Source organism: Pseudopodoces humilis, chromosome 23, assembly GCF_049639895.1.
Source record: "Pseudopodoces humilis isolate 2021_Gansu_Grassland_sample_001 chromosome 23, ASM4963989v1, whole genome shotgun sequence".
NCBI lineage: Eukaryota > Metazoa > Chordata > Aves > Passeriformes > Paridae > Pseudopodoces > Pseudopodoces humilis.
The window spans coordinates 5,829,061-5,845,587 of record NC_142222.1 but is presented as its reverse complement, the minus strand read 5'-3'; the positions used below and the strand labels follow the sequence as shown (position 1 = coordinate 5,845,587).

Below are 16,527 nucleotides of genomic sequence, written 5' to 3'. Positions count from 1 at the left end.
AATCAAAGCGTGTCGGATGCTGCTGTTGCTGCTGCTCAAGGCAGAGCTGAGAGGGCAGGGCAGGCTCAGCAGCGAGTCCCGAGAGCCCTCTTCAGGCCTCGGCTGGAAAGATAATAATAATAAATACCCCCAAACCCAGCTTTTCCCAGGAGAACTTCAAGCCTCCGAGGCAGCCAGGGAAGGCTGTAGGGCAGCAAAGCCCCGCAGCCCTTTGGGGGCCTTCATTTCCCCCCGGGCAGCAGCGGCTGCTGAGCCGGGACAAACGCAGCCCGGGAGTGTCCCCGATCCCGGGATGGCTCGGCTGGGAAAGGACCCAGGGCCCGGCTGATCCCGGCGGATCCCGGGATGGCTCGGCTGGGAAGGGACCCAGTGCCCGGCTGATCCCGGCTGATCCCGGCGGATCCCGGGATGGCTCGGGGGGAAGGGACCCAGCGCCCGGCTGATCCCGGCGGATCCCGGGGAGGGGAGCGGCCGCGCTCCTTCCGCCGGCCGCAGGAAGCAGGAAGGGAGCCCCGGGCGCTGCGAACCACCGCGGGCTCTGCTGCAGGTGCTCGGCATCGGGGGGAGCCGCAGCCGTGGCCCCCTGCAGGATTTCGGGCATTTTGGCTCCAAAGAGGAATTAATTACCCACCGGATCCACCCATCCCAAACGCAGCTTGGTGGCTTCTCCCCGGCGTCAGGGGCAGGCGCCATCCTGTGTTGGAGCTGGCGGTGCAGGGTTGAGGGTTGATGATCTCGGATGTCTTTTCCATCCCTAATGGTTCTGTGAATTCCGCCCTCCCATCTCCTCCGCAGGTCTTTGCTCTTCTCCCTCCCTGTGGAGATGGTGGTCCTGCAGGCTGGGCTCTGCCCTGGTCTCACTGAAGAGATGCTGCAGCTTCTCAGGGCTAATGGCATCAGGACAGGTAACATCATCCCCTGTATCATCCCACATCCTGGGAGGATGGTGGTGGTGGAATATCCCTCTGTGTCCTCCTTGCTGGGTGTCTTCTGGATCTTCCTGGGTGGGTACAATGAGTAAAGACTTTTCCAAAAGAGCAGGAGTGTAAGGACTCCCTGCAGAGTAAGAAATCCCTGCAGAGGCTCATTGAGGATTAATCAATTGTGGGTTTTTTTTATGGTATTTCAGGAGGGTTTGTGCAGTTTTCCCTTTGAAAAATGCCCAACTCCCTGGGCACCTCCTGCCCTTAGAGGGGAAGGAAAAGGTGCTGGGCAACTCTTGAGCAAAACAGGGAAAAATTTTACCGGCTTCTCTCCCTGCTCTGTTTTACATGAGATTATTTGTTCTGTGATGAGTGGTGGGGCCATCTCAGAGGAAATACTCCTTCACTCACAGTGTTGACAGAGGGCACAGGCACTTTACTTGTTGGTGCAGGTTTTGTCTAAGCTGGTTGTCTTCTGTTGTTTGTGGTCTGACCATACTTGGTTTCCAACCTCTTGTCCCTCATGTTGTCTGCAGTGGTGGACTTTGTGTCTTCAGACCTGGAGGATGTTGCCCAAAAGTGTTCCCTGTCTTACAAGGTAGAAGGGACTACTCCTAACTACATTAACACCTCAGAGCCGTTTGGCTCATGGACAAGGATGGGATTTTTGGGGGGACCTTCTGCAGCAGCTGCTGGCTGTTGGTCAGTCCCATTTCCAGACGTCTGTCTGTCCCCAGGCGCTGGTTGCAGTCAGACGTGTGCTCCTGGCCCAGTTCTCTGCCTTCCCTGCCAACGGAGCAGACCTCTACGAGGAGCTCAAGAGCTCCACTGCCATCCTGCCCACTGGCAGTCCAAGGTGAGTGCCTCACCCACCCAGCAGCTCTGCCCAGGGCTGGCTTTGCTGCACAAGGCTGTGGTTGCCAGCACAAGCTTTGGATTTCATTCTCCAAACCATCCCCAGGCACTTGTGTGCATTTGGGAACTCCAGGGACAAATCTCTGGGGTCTGCTTCCTCCCGGTGCCCCTGCCATCCTGGCTGAAGGGGTGTTGATAATCCCACTTGTGTCCATCCCGTAGCCTGGACCAGCTGCTGGACTCAGGGCTGTACACGGGGGAGCTGACGGAGCTCATGGGAGCACCGGGCAGTGGGAAGACGCAGGTGAGTGGGGTGGAGGACAGGGGAGAGCACAGGTAGGGTGAAGGTGGTGCCATCAGGCCCGTGAAGCAGAGGGACATGTGGGGGCTGGCTGACACCCTGTCCCTGTTCCCTCAGGTGTGTCTGGGCATCGCAGCCAGTGTGTCCCTGGGCCTCAAGCAGCACGTCCTGTTTCTCGACTCCACGGGCGGTTTCACTGCCTCCCGTCTCTACCAGATACTCCAAGCCCAGACAGAGGATGAGGAAGAGCAGGCAAGGTCCCCTGGAGCTGGTCCCTTTGCTTGCTCTAAAATTCACTTAGCTCTTGCCTGCAAGAAGCCCCAGAGATGATTTGTCTTTCCAGTTCTGCCCTTGTCTTCATGGGCCTTTTTGAGTCCAAACCCTTCCTTCCATGGCCTGGTGGGTGCCATGCTCAGGACAGACACTACTCTTTGTTGTTTTTCTTGGCAGAAGGGAGGGACTTCCTGAGCTCAGTTCATGTTGTTTTTCCCATCAGTGCAGTCGGGGCAGTGGTGTTAATGGGGTGGAGGTAGATGTGGAAGAGTAAGGGTCCCTGGCTCTGTGGTGTGGTGTGAGTGCACAGAGCTGGTGGCAGCTGGAGGAGGAATAGAACAAGTCCTGGGGAAACTGAGGCTGTGTTTTGTGCTGCAGCTGGAGGCTCTGCAGCGGGTGCAGGTGGTCCGTGTGTTCAACATCTATGAGCTGCTGGGTGCCTTGCAGGAGCTGCGGGATCGCCTCTCCCAGCAGGTAGGAGTGAGCCTCTGGGCTCCTCTCCCTTCCCCAGAGCTGCAGGGAGGGCAGCAGGGCTTGTGTGCCTGACAAGTGACTCCAGATTGCCTCACCCTGTGGACAGTGGAGCCCCTGTGCAGCTCACAGCCTCCAAAACTGCTGGATTTGTTACTCCACGTTGCCTCCTTGCAGGCTGTGAGCTCCGTGGGACCTCTCAAGGTGGTGTTGCTGGACTCGGTGTCAGCTGTGATTTACCCTCTGCTGGGTGGCAGGCAGTCAGAGGGTGAGCTGTGTGTGCCAGGAGGCTGCAGAGCTCTCTGCTCATCCTGGAGAACCTCTCCCAGCCATGTGTGCTGTGCTTGGAGCGTGGGCTGGGGCAGGACTGATGTGGATGTGACTGCTCCCAGCTTTTCCTTTGGGACTGGATAAAAGAGGAGTCTGTTTGCAGTGCTAGCAGCAAACACTCCAGCTGCCTGTGGCTGTACACACTCACGGCAGTGGTCTGAAACCCATCCAGGGGAGGCACTGGACTCTTTGCCCATAAATTAAAACTTCTCTTACAGTGTCAGAAATACATCACGGTTGCTGACACAGTTTGCAGAGCTCTTTCTGCCAGAAAGGACCATAGATCAGAAGTGAGGATACCAAAGAGACCCCTCAAACACCTCCCAGAGGGTCTTGCACAGCTGAGTGACAGCCCAGTGCTATCACAGGAGTCCCCTGACAGCTGTGGGCTGTAGGAAATGAAGTTGTGAGCTGGAGAGATGGGTCCTGTGCCTGCTAAATCAACCTGGCCAGCTTTGTCTGGAGCTCCTGGTGCTTTTGTAGGGTTTTTTGACCTTGGGCCTTCTAAGATAGGGAAGGATGGGGCATGGTCCAGTGAAGGTGTCCATAAACATGAGCACTGGCGCTGAATCCAGTGCTCATGCAAATCCAGATGTCAGCTGCTCCCAGGATGTGCTTTGGGGGCTGATCCTCAGACAGCCAAATGCTTTCTCCTGCTCCAGGTTTGGCCCTGATGATGCAGCTCTCCAGGGAGCTGAAGACCCTGGCCAGGGAGTTCAGCCTTGCTGTTGTGGTGAGTGTTGCTGTGCTTTGTCCTTCGTGTGCTGCTGTGGAGGAGCCATGGGGAGGCTCAGGAGTCTGTGGGAGAGGGGATCCCACTCTCAGCTAAGCAGGAGCCAGAGGCCTGAAGCCCCCAGTGCCCTTCTCCCCGACATCTCTGCAGCCTGCTGATGTCTTGTTCCAAGCATGGGGCAAGACCTGGGCTGATGTGCTGCCTCCTGCTCTTGCTGTCCTCAGCCATTCAGTGGCTGAGCAAGGCAGAGTTAAGTCCAGGCAGATGGAAAGGCTGGTTGTGTTTATTTTTGATATAACACCATTCATTTAAGGGGCTGGCCAGCTTCCTGGGTAACCTCTTGGTCACCTTGCAGGAACTGCAGGGCATTGCATCATCCCACAGGAGCTGGAAAGGGCCCTGCTCTGGCCTTCCCCAGCTCTTGGCCAAGCAATTACATTTGCCAATGCACTAGACAGGTGGGTGGGACCATAATTAGTGTGTCTGAACAGGGAAGGCAGCACGAGAAGGTGGAGGTCTGCTGAGCCACCAGTCCTACCCTTCATTCTGATAAAGTGACAAGGACAGTGTGTCTGGAAGGACACTTGGAGGCCCCAAGTTAAACTTTGTGGTGACTTCAGCACATGTAATGCAGCTTGCAGATATCAGTGAAGTCCCTGGTAGTGCCCTGGGACAATTACCTGGGCTGTGTTCAGAGGGGATGGCTGAAAGGGCTCAGGATGGAGAAGGGAAAACCTTCCTAGAAGGAGCAGCCTGGCCAGGATCTCCTGAAGACCTCCAGTGTTTCACCATGCCGTGTGGCACTGCTTTTCCCAGGCACTGATGAGTCTGTTTGTGCTTCAGGTGACCAACCAGGTGACAAGGGACAGCAGCACTGGCCAGCTGAAGCCAGCCCTCGGCCGCTCCTGGAGTTTTGTGCCCAGCACCCGGGTGCTGCTGGAGAGCAAAGAAGCCAGCTGGGAGAGAGCCTCCACACAACGTGCTGCTTCCCTGGCAAAGTCACCCCGGCAGGTGAGGCTCCCTGGATCCATCCCTTGGGAATGCAGGAGCAGCTGTGGGACTTGGCCCTGGCTCCTGCGGGAGTGGGGCAGGACCCAGCCTCACTGGGTGGGCAGTGGGAGAGGAGCTTGTGCACCCTGGCTGGATGCAGCAGAGGAGAAGAGCATCTGTTCCCAACAGAGTGGGCTGGTATTTATAGGTAGGATAAATGAGTGGCACCACTTCTAATCCAGCTCACTGTGTTCTTGGTGTTGGTCTCACTCTCCTGATGGTATGTGGGCAGTGAGGGTCCTGTGGAAGTGGCTCTGACACCTTCAAAGGTGACTTCAGCTTGAGGCCTGCCTGTGCACAGGCAGCATTGCCTGAGCCTCCTGGCCCTGAGCCTGCTCTGCTGCTTGATCCAAACAAATTTGGGAATGGTGGTGTGCTAGGCAGCAAAATGCATCCTGAATGTGCTAAATAATGGTGTATCTGGGGATGTCTCAGAGCAAGATGTTCTTTCTTTGCCAAATCACATTGTCTTTGTATATCTGCATTCAGCAGACCCAGTTAAAACAGGGGCACCAGCAGAAGGAAACCCTCAGGGGGATGTAACTGGGATTTTTGGCTCTGAGACAGGAGATGGAGTGATGTAGAGTCCAACAGTGTGAAGATAAACTTTGCTCTGTTCTTTCTTGCAGCCAGCAGGGATCCAGGTGGAGCTGGACATTGGAAATGGTGTCGTGTTGGAACCGAGCCTGGTGACACCCACACAGGGACTCTGATGGGATGGAAAAGCAAATGTCACAAGGTTCAAGGGAGCTGCACAAAAGCAGGCAAGCACTGAAGGTTTTACAAACTGACTGAGAGTCCTGCAGCCTTGGGAAGGACTGACACGAAAAATCTCTTGTTCTTCTGCCCTGAGGGAAAACTGAGCGTGGGGTTCCCTGGAGACCTCTGTGCCAACAGATACTGTCTGCAGTGGCTGGGCTGTGAGGACAGCCAGGTCCTGCCCTCTGCTGCAGGCTTGTCTTCACCCCCCAGAGCCAGCCCTGTCCTCAGGTGTTATGTGGGATCAGCTGCCTTGTCCCTGCATGGCCCCACAACTCCCCGTGCTGGTTTTGTTCCCTCCGTGGCTCGCTGCCCTCTGGTCCTGGAGCTCTGGTCATCCTCGGGCCCACAGTGGGCTTGGTTCAGAAATAAAAGAAAAAGAAAGCTGTTGCACATTGCAGTGGTTGTTGAGAGCTGCAATTCAATTAATGACAGCTGCTCTGAACTTAATTAAAATGTTGAGCAGCACTGGGGTGAGACAGGCTGCTGATGAGCAGGGAAATAATGACATGCTTGATCTTCCCTCCTCCCCAAAATAATACCAGGCCCTGTGGGGACCTGCTGGTGTTTTTGGGGCACAGCTGGACTGTGTAAAGGCTTGCTGATAACTGATGGAGGTTCTGATCTGGATCAGCTGAGCAGATGGGTCCTGGCTGGCACCAACTGGCCCTGCTTGATGCTCAAGGACCTATTCAATTGCATGTGGTGATGTTTAAAATAATCATCCTGTGCTCCAGTGCCTTGCAGCTGCTCCTGCCTGCTCTTGGCAACCTCCCGAGGAGAGGGCAGGCTTGGATGTGGAGTTTCCTCTTGATCCCAGATGTCTCAGATACCCTCAGTTTAAGAGACCTTCTTGGCAGGTGAGCTGAGCCACGGCTTGCACTTCAAGGCAGCTGACAGAGAATTTGGGGGCTGGGACTAATTAGGGCATGATCATTAAGCTAATAACACAGCACCGCAGCTCCTGGAGCCCTCTAAGGCCATGCTTGGCACATTAAATACATATTTTTTACTGAAAACTTCTTAAAGTTGTGTATTTATTTGCATTTCTGGGCTCCCCAAGTTCAGGAGGGGAGGTTTCAGGGATTTTAGCCTGGCTGGAGGGGGTGAGGAGGAAGAGGATGGTTTTCTTGTCTGCTGGAGATCTGTGCTGGCGTGGCTGGAACTTTCAAGCAGAAATTTACCTTATTAGCTAATTTCTTGTCAGTTAATTCCTTGCTAGTTCCTGTCTTGGAGCTGTGGATAAAGGGGTGGTGTACACACATTTCAATTACTGATTTATCTCCCTGCCTGAGGTTCTGTAGGGGAAGCAAAGCTCTTGTGGGGGAGTGTGGAGCAGGGAAGAGCCAAATAGAAACCTCTGGGGTTATATTTAAACCAAGAGGGCTTTCCAGATGTTTCCTTCCCCTAACCAGCAGGATAAGAAGAGGAACAGCATGCTTTGAACCCTTGTTAGACTCAGCATGAGATCAACCATGTGTGCATCTTCCCTGTGATCCCTGAGAAATGGAAGAAATTCCACCCTTGCACTCAGTCACCAGGGAGTCACAGGGTGGTGACTCAACAGGGACACTGCCAGTCTGTCAGGAAAGGTGATGGTGTGAAGTCTGGGTTCCTTCAAAGCTTCCCATCCCAGCTTTCCTTGGCATAATCGTGGCTGGGGGGGATTTTCTCTCCTTGGCATTCAGCTAAGTGCAGCTGTGGGAGTATTTTTCCCTTTTGGGATCCATCTGGGGAGGGTGGTGTGATTTGGGGCCTGGCTGGGTTTTGTGTGGCAGCTCTTCTGCTCCTGGGTGTTCTCTGAGGTGACAGGGGTGTCCTGAATTTCTGGCTGTGTTGCTGCAGGGAGGGTGTCACTGTGGGTGCTGCCTGTTGCGCAGTGTGGGGACAGCAGGAGCGTTCAGGTCATGGGAATCTCTTACCCCATCTGGGAAAACTTGACTTCCTACTCAGGCTCATTTGGCCTAAATCTGTGTAGTAAAATCAGGCTTGAAGGAGTTTCTGACCTAAATATCCTCATTCAGCCTTTCCCCACCATGCTCAGAAGGGCGCTCCTGCAGCTCTGTAATGCAGAGCTCGAGATGTCCTTTTTCCCTGCTTCTTCCCCAGGCCCAAAACACCTGGAAAACCTCTGGAAAGGCTTGGAGCAGGGCAGTGAATCCCATCCCAGGGCAGGCAGGGCACCTCTCACTCGAAGCAGCAGGCGTGCCTTTTGGCAGTAAGGGCTTATTTGCCCTTGGTACATATAAAATACACATATAGGTGTGTGTTTACACTTATTGTGTGTATATATGTGTAAACACGTATAGGGATGTGTGTCTGTATCTCATGATGAGAGGACAGGAGCCTCAAGCTGTGCCAGGGGAGGTTCAGGCTGGACATTAGGAGGAAGAAGGGGTGATTAAACATTGGACTGGGCTGCCCAGGGCGGTGGTGGGGTCAAGGAAAGTCTGCATGTGCACTCAGCTCTCTGGTGTGGTCGATGAGCTGTTTTCCATCCGGATTCATTCTGTGATCTCTCAGTGTGTGCTCGCGTCCCGTGCAAAGGACACCCCCAGCACACAGGGGACCTCGCAGTGTTCCCTCCGCCTCCCACCTGCCCGGGCCGGGTCTCGAACCCGCGGTTCTCGGGGCCGCCGCGGGCGGGCGGCGCTGCCCTGCCGGGCTGCTGAGGGCAGCGCGCAGTCCTCCTGGCCGCCAGGGGGCGGTGCTGCCCCGCCCGGCGCCCCTGGGGGCGCTCCGGCCGCCCGGCCCCGCGGCCAGTTGCCATAGCGCCGCCGCCGCCGAGCCCAGGCACCGGGACGGGACCGCCCGCTGCAGGCCCGCCGGCCCCGCCGCCACTCGGGACGCGGCTCCTTAGGGGGAAGGTGAGGCTGTTGAGGCGCTGCTGGCGTCGGGGGACTGCGGAGCGCTGAGAGAGCTGCCAGGCGTGAGAGGCCTCGGGGGGGCTGAGAGGGTCTGGGCAGGCTGACAGGATTTCAGGGAGTGGAGCACTGAGGGGAGCTGGCAGGTTTGGGGGCGTGTGTGAGGCTTGTGGAGAAGCTGGCAGCCCAAGAGGGTTTGGGTATGTGGGGCAGTGAGGAAGCTGCCCGGTTTGGGGCCGGGGGGTGAGAGGATTTGAGGCTGCTGCCAGTGTTTGGGGGCGTGCGGCAATGGGAGGGTAGAGCAGGGTGGATGGGGTAGGGGAGGGGAGGCAGGTAAATGTGGGGTCTGTGAGGCCCTATGGCTGTCACTGAGGGTTATCCAGGGGCTGTGGGGTGAGGGAATTGCTCTGGATTGGGGTATTGGCAAATGTAGGGGGACAGAGGGCAGGAGGAGCTGCCAGGACTTGGGGGCACAGGGCAGGGGGAATGGGGCTGCTCGGGTTGGGACAGGTGCAGCACCTTGGGGAGATGGGGTCACAGGGTTTCCCTCAAGAGGGGGAGTGTGACTCTGGCACAGCCTCTTTTTTCATGTTTAAAAGTGGTGATGAGCAACTCTTCCCTTTCTGAGTTCTGCTCCCAAAGGGCCTCTGCGGTTCAGTAGGTTATTCTGCTCAAATTGCTATGAAAGCTGAGGAATTCTGGATAAGCACCAGCCTTCTGTAGAGCTCTCTGCTTAAATTATTATCTCTTCGCATTTTAGCATGTCCAAAGTGTAATTTGGTGTTAAGGACATAAATTATTTCCTTCTCTGCTCCAAACTGGGGGTGTACTGCAAAGTGAAAGCTGAGAAGGTGCTTCCTTTGCTGCAGAAAGTAAAAGTTCAGAAAATAAAAGTCCTCGAGTGTCCTTCTAAACAGTTTGTTCTCGTAAGCAGGTCAAGGTGTTTCCTGTGGGGAAAGTGTTGACTCATTCTCTGGTTTCTTAGCAATATTTTGGTGTCTGCAGGTTATTAAATGTCAGCTGTGGAGTGAGAACAGGGTCCTGCCCGAGTCTCCTCCGGTTTAAAGGCTGAGGATGGACAGGCTCAGTGTTTGACCCTGTGATAAAGAACCAGTTGCACTCCAGAAAAAACTCAGGTGTTTCCCTACACTGCAAGGACAGCCAGGCGTGCTTAGTCAAGTGTAGCATTAAAGGTAGATAAACCATAGGAATGGTTTAATTTTATGCTTCTTGAGTTAAGCTGTGCTCAGGGCAATGTTTCATTGGCTGAGACAGAAGGGGTTTATTTGTGTGTTTCATTTGAGCTCACTTCCTCCTCTGTGACACACAGCGTGTCTTCTGTGGGGAGCACAGGATGTAACCTTGGATGTTGCTGTTCCACAGCAGTGCAGGGAGCCGTGGCAGTTTTCTTCCTGACCTGACTGTGGAATTGGTGAACAACTTAGTGGCTCTACAAGAAGGTTTTTTAGCTCTCCATATCATTAGGATGGGAGAAGACAGGTGCATTTTAAGTTGGTATTTTATTGTGTTTACACTCTGGTGGGTTGTATTTTGACACTTTGAAGTTCAGATTTTAAGATAAATGATCATTAAGGCATATACATGATTGCATAAACAAAAAGAATTTTAATCCTATGTTTTCCCATTGTTCCCTCATTTTTCCAGAGCTGAGGAGTGAAGCAGAAAACTGTGATGAGCTTCAAATGTTTCTTACAAATTCCAGATCCTTGGTTTTACCTACCTACACCCATCAAAAACTGAATCTCCTTAACACCTTTGTGCCCACAGTGATGGAGGGGGGGATCTTGTAGTTGTTTTGTGTAATCCCATTTAGTTTTGGTGGCACTATTGGGCCTAATGAACCAAAACAATCGCCTTTGGCTGCTGTGTTTCCCATTGGGAGCTGGGGGTCCTGGAGCAGAGTTATCCAGCTGCAGTACTCTGTGACTGCACATCCACTCAGCTGTAGCAACTGAACTTTTAATTAAAGGCTGATTGCCTTGACAGTGGTGCTCATGGGTTAATGCTTAATTGCTCAAGTTTTTGCTGAACTGGAATAGTTTTGAAGTCATCATTTAAGTGTTGTGTTTAATTGTAGGGTAGAAAAAGTAGGATGGCTTTCAGTGAGACTCAGACTTTCTCATTGTTAGGTACTGTGTGATTTGGCTCCTAAAATGGGAGCTGAATGCAATACCTTGCACTGAGAGTACATAGGAATCATATATATGAGTTTTTGGGAGGTTAGTGGTCACTAGTTGAGTTTATGACTGAAATCTGCCTTCTTCACATCTTCAGTTTTCTCTTTATTGTTGTTGACTTCAGTGTGGGTTTGTGTTGTTTTGTTTGTTTGTTTTTTAAATGATGTCATTTTCACTTCTTGTGCAACTTTGCACCACGGTTTGTTGTTAATAACAACTGAGGTTGTAAGCTCTTCAATTAGGCTGGAGCATGATCTGAGCTGAGCAGCCAATGTTGTTATTAAACCTGGAGCTTGGACTTTGAACCAGTTTTTGCCTGGAGGGGTGGAAGCAGATTTCCACGGTCTGCTCTGTGTGCCTGCCTGTCCTCTGGCTCTCCTAGTCCAGCTTGGAGGGGGCAGTGGAGCTGGGCAGGCTGTGGCTGACCAAGCACTGTCCTCAGGTCTGGCTGGGTAAAATACTCCTCACCTAGGGTGTGTTGGTTTCAGTGTAGGAAAAAAGGTGTTTAATTAAGGTTAGGCTACTTTCCTGTCCCTTACAGTGTTTATTCATAGGCTATGGAATCACAGAGTGGACTGGGTTGGAAGGACCTTAAAGATCATCTAATTAAAGATCCCCTGGCTCCATTTCTTCTCTAAACCTTCTGAGCAGTCCTGAGGGATACAGAGCCTGATATGAAGATAAGAAATCAAAATGCATCGAAGCAAGTTCTTGTGCTTAATGAAACACGCTGTGGGCAGCAGGATAGTGTGAGCTGCAGAACAGTGTGTGCACGTGGCCCTTTTTTGGACACAGCTGTGTGTGATCTGCTGCTGTGCAGGGAAAGAGGACCTCTGGGTACCTGCTAGTTATGAGAAACTGGTTCTTCTCTCTGGTCCCAGCTCTGACTGCAGACATAACCCAGCGTTACCTGGGTATTGCTGACAGTCTGGATTGAGCTCTGGTGGCTCAGCCAGAGCCCTGGTGAGATCTCTGCTGCTGCTGTTGACTGCCTGTGCTTTGTGCTCTGCACTTTCATGTATTTACCTGCTGCAAATGTTCCCCCAGCCCTCCCCTGATTGCCCGTTGTGAAACCCCACCCTGGCTCCTGCTCCCCAGAGTAATCCTGGTCATTATCCTTCACAATCCCTCTCTGTGGTTTCCCATCAAGCCTGTTTACCCCCCTGCCCAGGGACTAAAGAAGCCAGGGATTTGGAATGTGAACTTCCCTGAGCTGGCATCCAGGGAGCAGGGAATGCTTTGCAGGGATGAGTAAGTGGAATCTCTGTTTCACAGGTGGGACAATCCCGTCACTGCTGGGCTGATGTCAGGACCAGGACTCACCTGCATGCAAAGGTTTCTAACCCCCTGCTGGTAGGTGCCTCTAAAGTTGATTATTTAGTCTTCAAACAACATTGCAAGGTTGAAAAATTACCCTCTTCATTAAGAAACCAAGAAAAGAGCTGTCAGACCAAGAATTCAGGTTTTGTATTAGGTTTTTTCTTCTTTCTCAGCTGGTTTTCTCAGAACTGAGATGGCTTATTCAAACCTCTGAAAGGCCTTTTTGGCTTGCTAAATTTATGTTCCCATAAGGGACTTTCTTAAGAAAGAATTGTTCTGAGATGCTGTTAATTCTTCTCAGTGCCTATAAAATCTACAACTTCTTCATATTAATTGCTGTTGAGGTTTTCAGTTTACTCAAAAATATTAATCAGGCTTCTTTCTCTAATGCCCTCTGGCTCCTCTGCCAAATAGTCTTGGAATAGGATTTCCCACATTTTATTTCGGTGGAGACTAAAATATTCATTAAACATCAGCTTTTTTTAATGCTGCTACTTTTTATTTATATTCAGAAGGTTGTGGGATGTGCTTATAAGAATATACTTAAGGAGCATATGCTTTGAATCTTTTAGTTTAGGCTGATGTTAAGTGAGATTTGAAACTCATTAAATGTAATTTAAATTTAAAATACTCTCTTTTGTGAGTAGTTTGTTGCGTGGTAACCTCTGCTGTAAGAAGGATGGTTCCTTTGGACATTATATATTCTATATATACACATGGATGATTTCAAATTGCAGTGTCACAAGTGGCATCACTGAATCCACACCACTTGAATTTTTATTGCTTTGGCCTTTCCCCAGATGAGTCAGGAACTGCATCCCACAGAATTCCAGACTGGAACTGATGTGATGCTGCTTTTTGTTGATGTCAAAATACCTTGCTCAGAGCAAAATGGCTGCTGGCACCAGAGGATGGCCTTCACCCAGAGTCTCGGCTCGCTGGCATCACTCAGATGAGCAATTCCTGTGTTTGAGGTCATCCTCCACAAGACTGTGCCACGCATTAATAAATTTGCTTCCATGGAAGTGTTGGTGCTTTCCAGGAGTTTACCTGGGCCATGAGTACTTGGAAAACTGCCTAGCAGTGCTGTCCCTGGACACGGAGGGTGATAAGCAGCAGCTTCATGCTCTGCTGTAGTTTGGTGTTAAAATAATCATGGCCAGGCTGGAAGCTGCAGCTCTGAGGCAGTGAGCAATTCCTTCTCTGTGGGGTTGCCTTTGAATTTGTTTTATATGTATCTTAAAAAGGAGCTTTTATTCATCTGCTGGAATAGATTTCTTTATAGACACTTGAATTTGATAATCTGGAGGACAGACAGGCCTCTGGGTTCCTTAACAGTTTTTAAAGTGGCAAATTAATGGTTAAAAGAAGGGAAATCTCTGTTTAGATTAACAAAATAACTTTTTTCTTACTGAATCCATGAACCTCTTCCTATATATATGCCCAGCAGTCTGGGCTAGCAGCAGAGACGGATAGAATGTCAAGCTTGATAGATTGTTGGAGCTGGTTTTTGGTAGTTAAACAATAATGGAGCTGTTGTGTGCTTGCAGGGAAACACTGAGCTCTGTGTGCAGACTTCAGCCTGGAGAAAGTTCCAATTGTTCCAGAGAAGGGCAAGTTCTAAAATGCAGCTTCTGTGGCTGGTGGCACAGCTGGCCAGATCCCTGCCTGTCCTGAGGCCGTTGCACAAGCATTGCAGGAGAGTTTGGAAACAGTTTATTTTTCAGATTCCAAGTAAAGCGTAGATTTCCAAGTCCTCTTTGACTGTATAATCCAAAAAGTAGAAATGGAAGCAGGTTTTTATGAAGAGGCTGTTTCATGCTCTTGGAGCTCAGGGCCCAGGTTCCTGCCAGTCAGGCAGAGGCTGATACTGCACGATCCATGCCTTATGTCTCTCAGATGGAAAGGCTGATCAGTTGTTGCAGGGGATCATGGAATTCCTTGTCAGCTCAGTCAGATCTGGTCTGTCACTGTGCATCTTCTTGTGCAGAGGGCTCTGGAGTAGGAGGAGCAAGATTCAGTCTCTTATGCAAAAGAGAAATAAGAGTTGAAGCATGAATTCAATAAAATAAAGCCCAAATCATCAGCCTCCTTTTTGGCAAGCTGCTTCCTTCTACTCCTGCTGTTAGCACTGTTGCTTTATTGCTGTTACTTGTTCCTCTGACTCGAATACAAAACACAGACTGATTTTTGCAATGAAAATACCTAAGTCAGGAATGTCGTTCTGAGTGAAGGAATTCCTAGAAAGAATTGAAATATGTTGTTCATCTTGCTGCCAGGCTTCAGGAGCAACTTGGAATGCCTATAGGGTGTGCAGGGAGAATTCAAAGCACCCGTAAATGTCTGCTTGTGTATGGCAAAATAACACACTTGGGAGCAAAGCACTTGCAGGATTTCTTTGTATCTGACTTCAGAGACACCTTAAATCTGCAAATAACCTTATCTGATCACCCCGAGACCATCTCTGAACTCTGCCATGGGTGATAAACCTATTTCAGGGTTTAAACTGTGTGTGTTTTAGAGAGAACACACACATTTAATACAGTTTTGCCATTTTGGTCCCTTGGAACCCTTAACATTGCATGATTTCAGTTTGTTCAGTTCTTGCTGCGGTAAAGGCTGTTCATATCAGGTTTTCAAACAATGTGTTCAACTGCATATAATGAAGCCTTTTCATCCAAGAGAATGTAGGCCAGAGCCCAGCCTGGGTCATGAAAGGCTTTACTTTGTCTGAGGGAAGTAAGATGATCGTTCTTGGAATGAGGCCTGTCTCACTCAGTGCTGCTCTGCCCAAAGCCAAACTCACTTGGTAAGACATTGTTCTGGAGGCCTGAGCTTGCTTTTTTATTTCTGTTAATAAGATGAGCTAAAGCTTTCATTGCTCTGGAAGGAATAAGAGATGCAGGCTTGACATTAAATCTAATACATGGTGGTATTTCCTAAAAACTCCCCTAATGAAAGAAAATGTGAAGAAAAGGGTATAAACTGTTACTGTCCACTGTGTGCTTGACTGATCAGCCTTAATCATGGAGGAAACGGTCTAAATGGATCAACCAAACCTTCTAAACTTCTAAGGAAAAGGGTTTCTTTACAACATGTACCAAAGATTTGAAATCTAAAATCCTTGATGTCTTCCTAGCCAGCAGTTTGACAGCATGCTGCCTCTTTCACACCTCAAGTCCCAAGAATGTTTGTCTTTTTTGTTTGTTTTGTAGTGATTTGTTGTTTTTTTTAAAGGCCACATTTGTCAGTAACACTTTTATTTTTAAGTTGAAATGTCCCCTTAAGTAAAAACAAGCTTTTTGAGCAATATTTTATTCTGCATGTTGACCCTAATTGTCATTGTGAACTGGGAAGGAGTTAGAAAAAAAAGCCACAAAAAATAAACAGGACTTGCATTGTCTTTTGCACTTGTATCAAACATGAATTTGTCCTCAAAATCATCATTTTGTCCTGTTTTTTTTTATATTATGTGTTGTAAAATTGTTAGGATGCTCTGCAGAATTGCAAGGAAGTTGTTCACTCTTAGCATTTGTTCCCTTAAGTGCCTCACTTCTCTGAGCTCTGCAGTTCTCTGAAAGTATTTAATTCCATTATGAATACAGAACTGCTTTAAGGAAATGAAATATTGATTCCATTCCCTGATGGGGCATTATCTGCATTGTATGTATGGAAGACTTAAGCACAGAGAGCTGAAGTGGCCCAGACTCAGAGCTGGAAACTGAAACTAAAAATCCTCACCCTGAATTTTCCCATATTATCCCATTACTAATCTGAAAATAATTACCCAATGGTATATTTTGAAATTTGGATTTTAACTTTTTTTAATAGGAATATCTAGTGTCTGATTTTGTTTGTGTAATCCAAAATGGGTCAGTTTCTGCTGAACTATTGAACTGAGAAAAGTAGAGTTCAAAAGAGAAGAAAGGTCATGCTGATGTTATCAGGTCAGTGGTGGAAAAGATTGTGTCATAGGGAGCTTCTTACTGGCAGCAGTCCTGTCTGGTTGTGCTGAAATGCCAGATAAGTAGTTTGTTTGGGATTTGAGGACAGAAGTGAAGATATTTTGAGGTTTTAGTTAAAATATATATATTCTTTGTTGTTAGAGGGCTGTGTGAAAATACAAGACAGCTTAGCATGTTACCAGCCTCCATGATAATTACAGTTTTATTCTTCATGCTCCAATGTCAGGATTTAGTCTAGTATGAAAATCTTGTCATTTTACAAAGCAAAAAACCTCCAGAATGGAAAGAAACGCTCCTGCCAATTACAGAGAAGCAAAGTGAAAATGTGACAGTGCCTGTGTACTGCAAAGGTTGAGAGGAAAAATCCCCAGCAGAAGGTGAATTAAAAAACCCAACCAAAATGAAGTAGATTTATTGGTTTCTAAACCCCAGTGATTTCTGGAGCACTGACTCATGATGTCTGAATGTCTGGGCTTGCCAGAAGC

At 49.7% G+C, this 16,527-nt stretch overlaps 2 protein-coding genes across 10 annotated transcripts in view; both read left to right on the top strand.

Annotated features, from left to right (window-relative positions):
- Positions 1 to 497: 497 nt before the first annotated feature.
- Positions 498 to 6,095, top strand: RAD51D (RAD51 paralog D). Its single transcript, XM_088066211.1, has 11 exons — positions 498 to 547; positions 796 to 905; positions 1,460 to 1,521; positions 1,661 to 1,779; positions 2,001 to 2,082; positions 2,197 to 2,331; positions 2,731 to 2,826; positions 3,001 to 3,091; positions 3,816 to 3,886; positions 4,730 to 4,897; positions 5,566 to 6,095. Exons 2-11 carry the CDS (start codon positions 824 to 826, stop codon positions 5,647 to 5,649), a joined length of 990 nt encoding a protein of 329 aa, XP_087922337.1. The 5' UTR covers positions 498 to 547; positions 796 to 823; the 3' UTR covers positions 5,650 to 6,095.
- Positions 5,683 to 16,527, top strand: part of RFFL (ring finger and FYVE like domain containing E3 ubiquitin protein ligase) — a 31,696-nt gene continuing 20,851 nt past the window's right edge. For 2 of the 9 annotated variants that reach the window (XM_088066204.1, XM_088066208.1), the window contains exons 1-2: positions 8,443 to 8,562; positions 12,033 to 12,110. The gene's annotated coding sequence lies outside the window, so the exon portion shown is untranslated. Of the gene's footprint in view, positions 6,556 to 7,189; positions 7,288 to 8,442; positions 8,563 to 10,695; positions 10,800 to 12,032; positions 12,111 to 16,527 lie in introns of those variants that run through there. The other 7 variants (XM_088066209.1, XM_088066205.1, XM_088066207.1 and 4 more) reach the window with 7 other exon arrangements.

Bases quoted from the DNA above. Each gene is read 5' to 3' on its own strand.
- RAD51D (XM_088066211.1), top strand. From the start codon at position 824: ATGGTGGTCCTGCAGGCTGGGCTCTGCCCTGGTCTCACTGAAGAGATG. The intron at 1,780-2,000 runs GTGAGTGCCTCA...TCCATCCCGTAG, and splicing joins CTGCCCACTGGCAGTCCAAG to CCTGGACCAGCTGCTGGACT. The intron at 2,332-2,730 runs GCAAGGTCCCCT...TTTGTGCTGCAG, and splicing joins CAGAGGATGAGGAAGAGCAG to CTGGAGGCTCTGCAGCGGGT.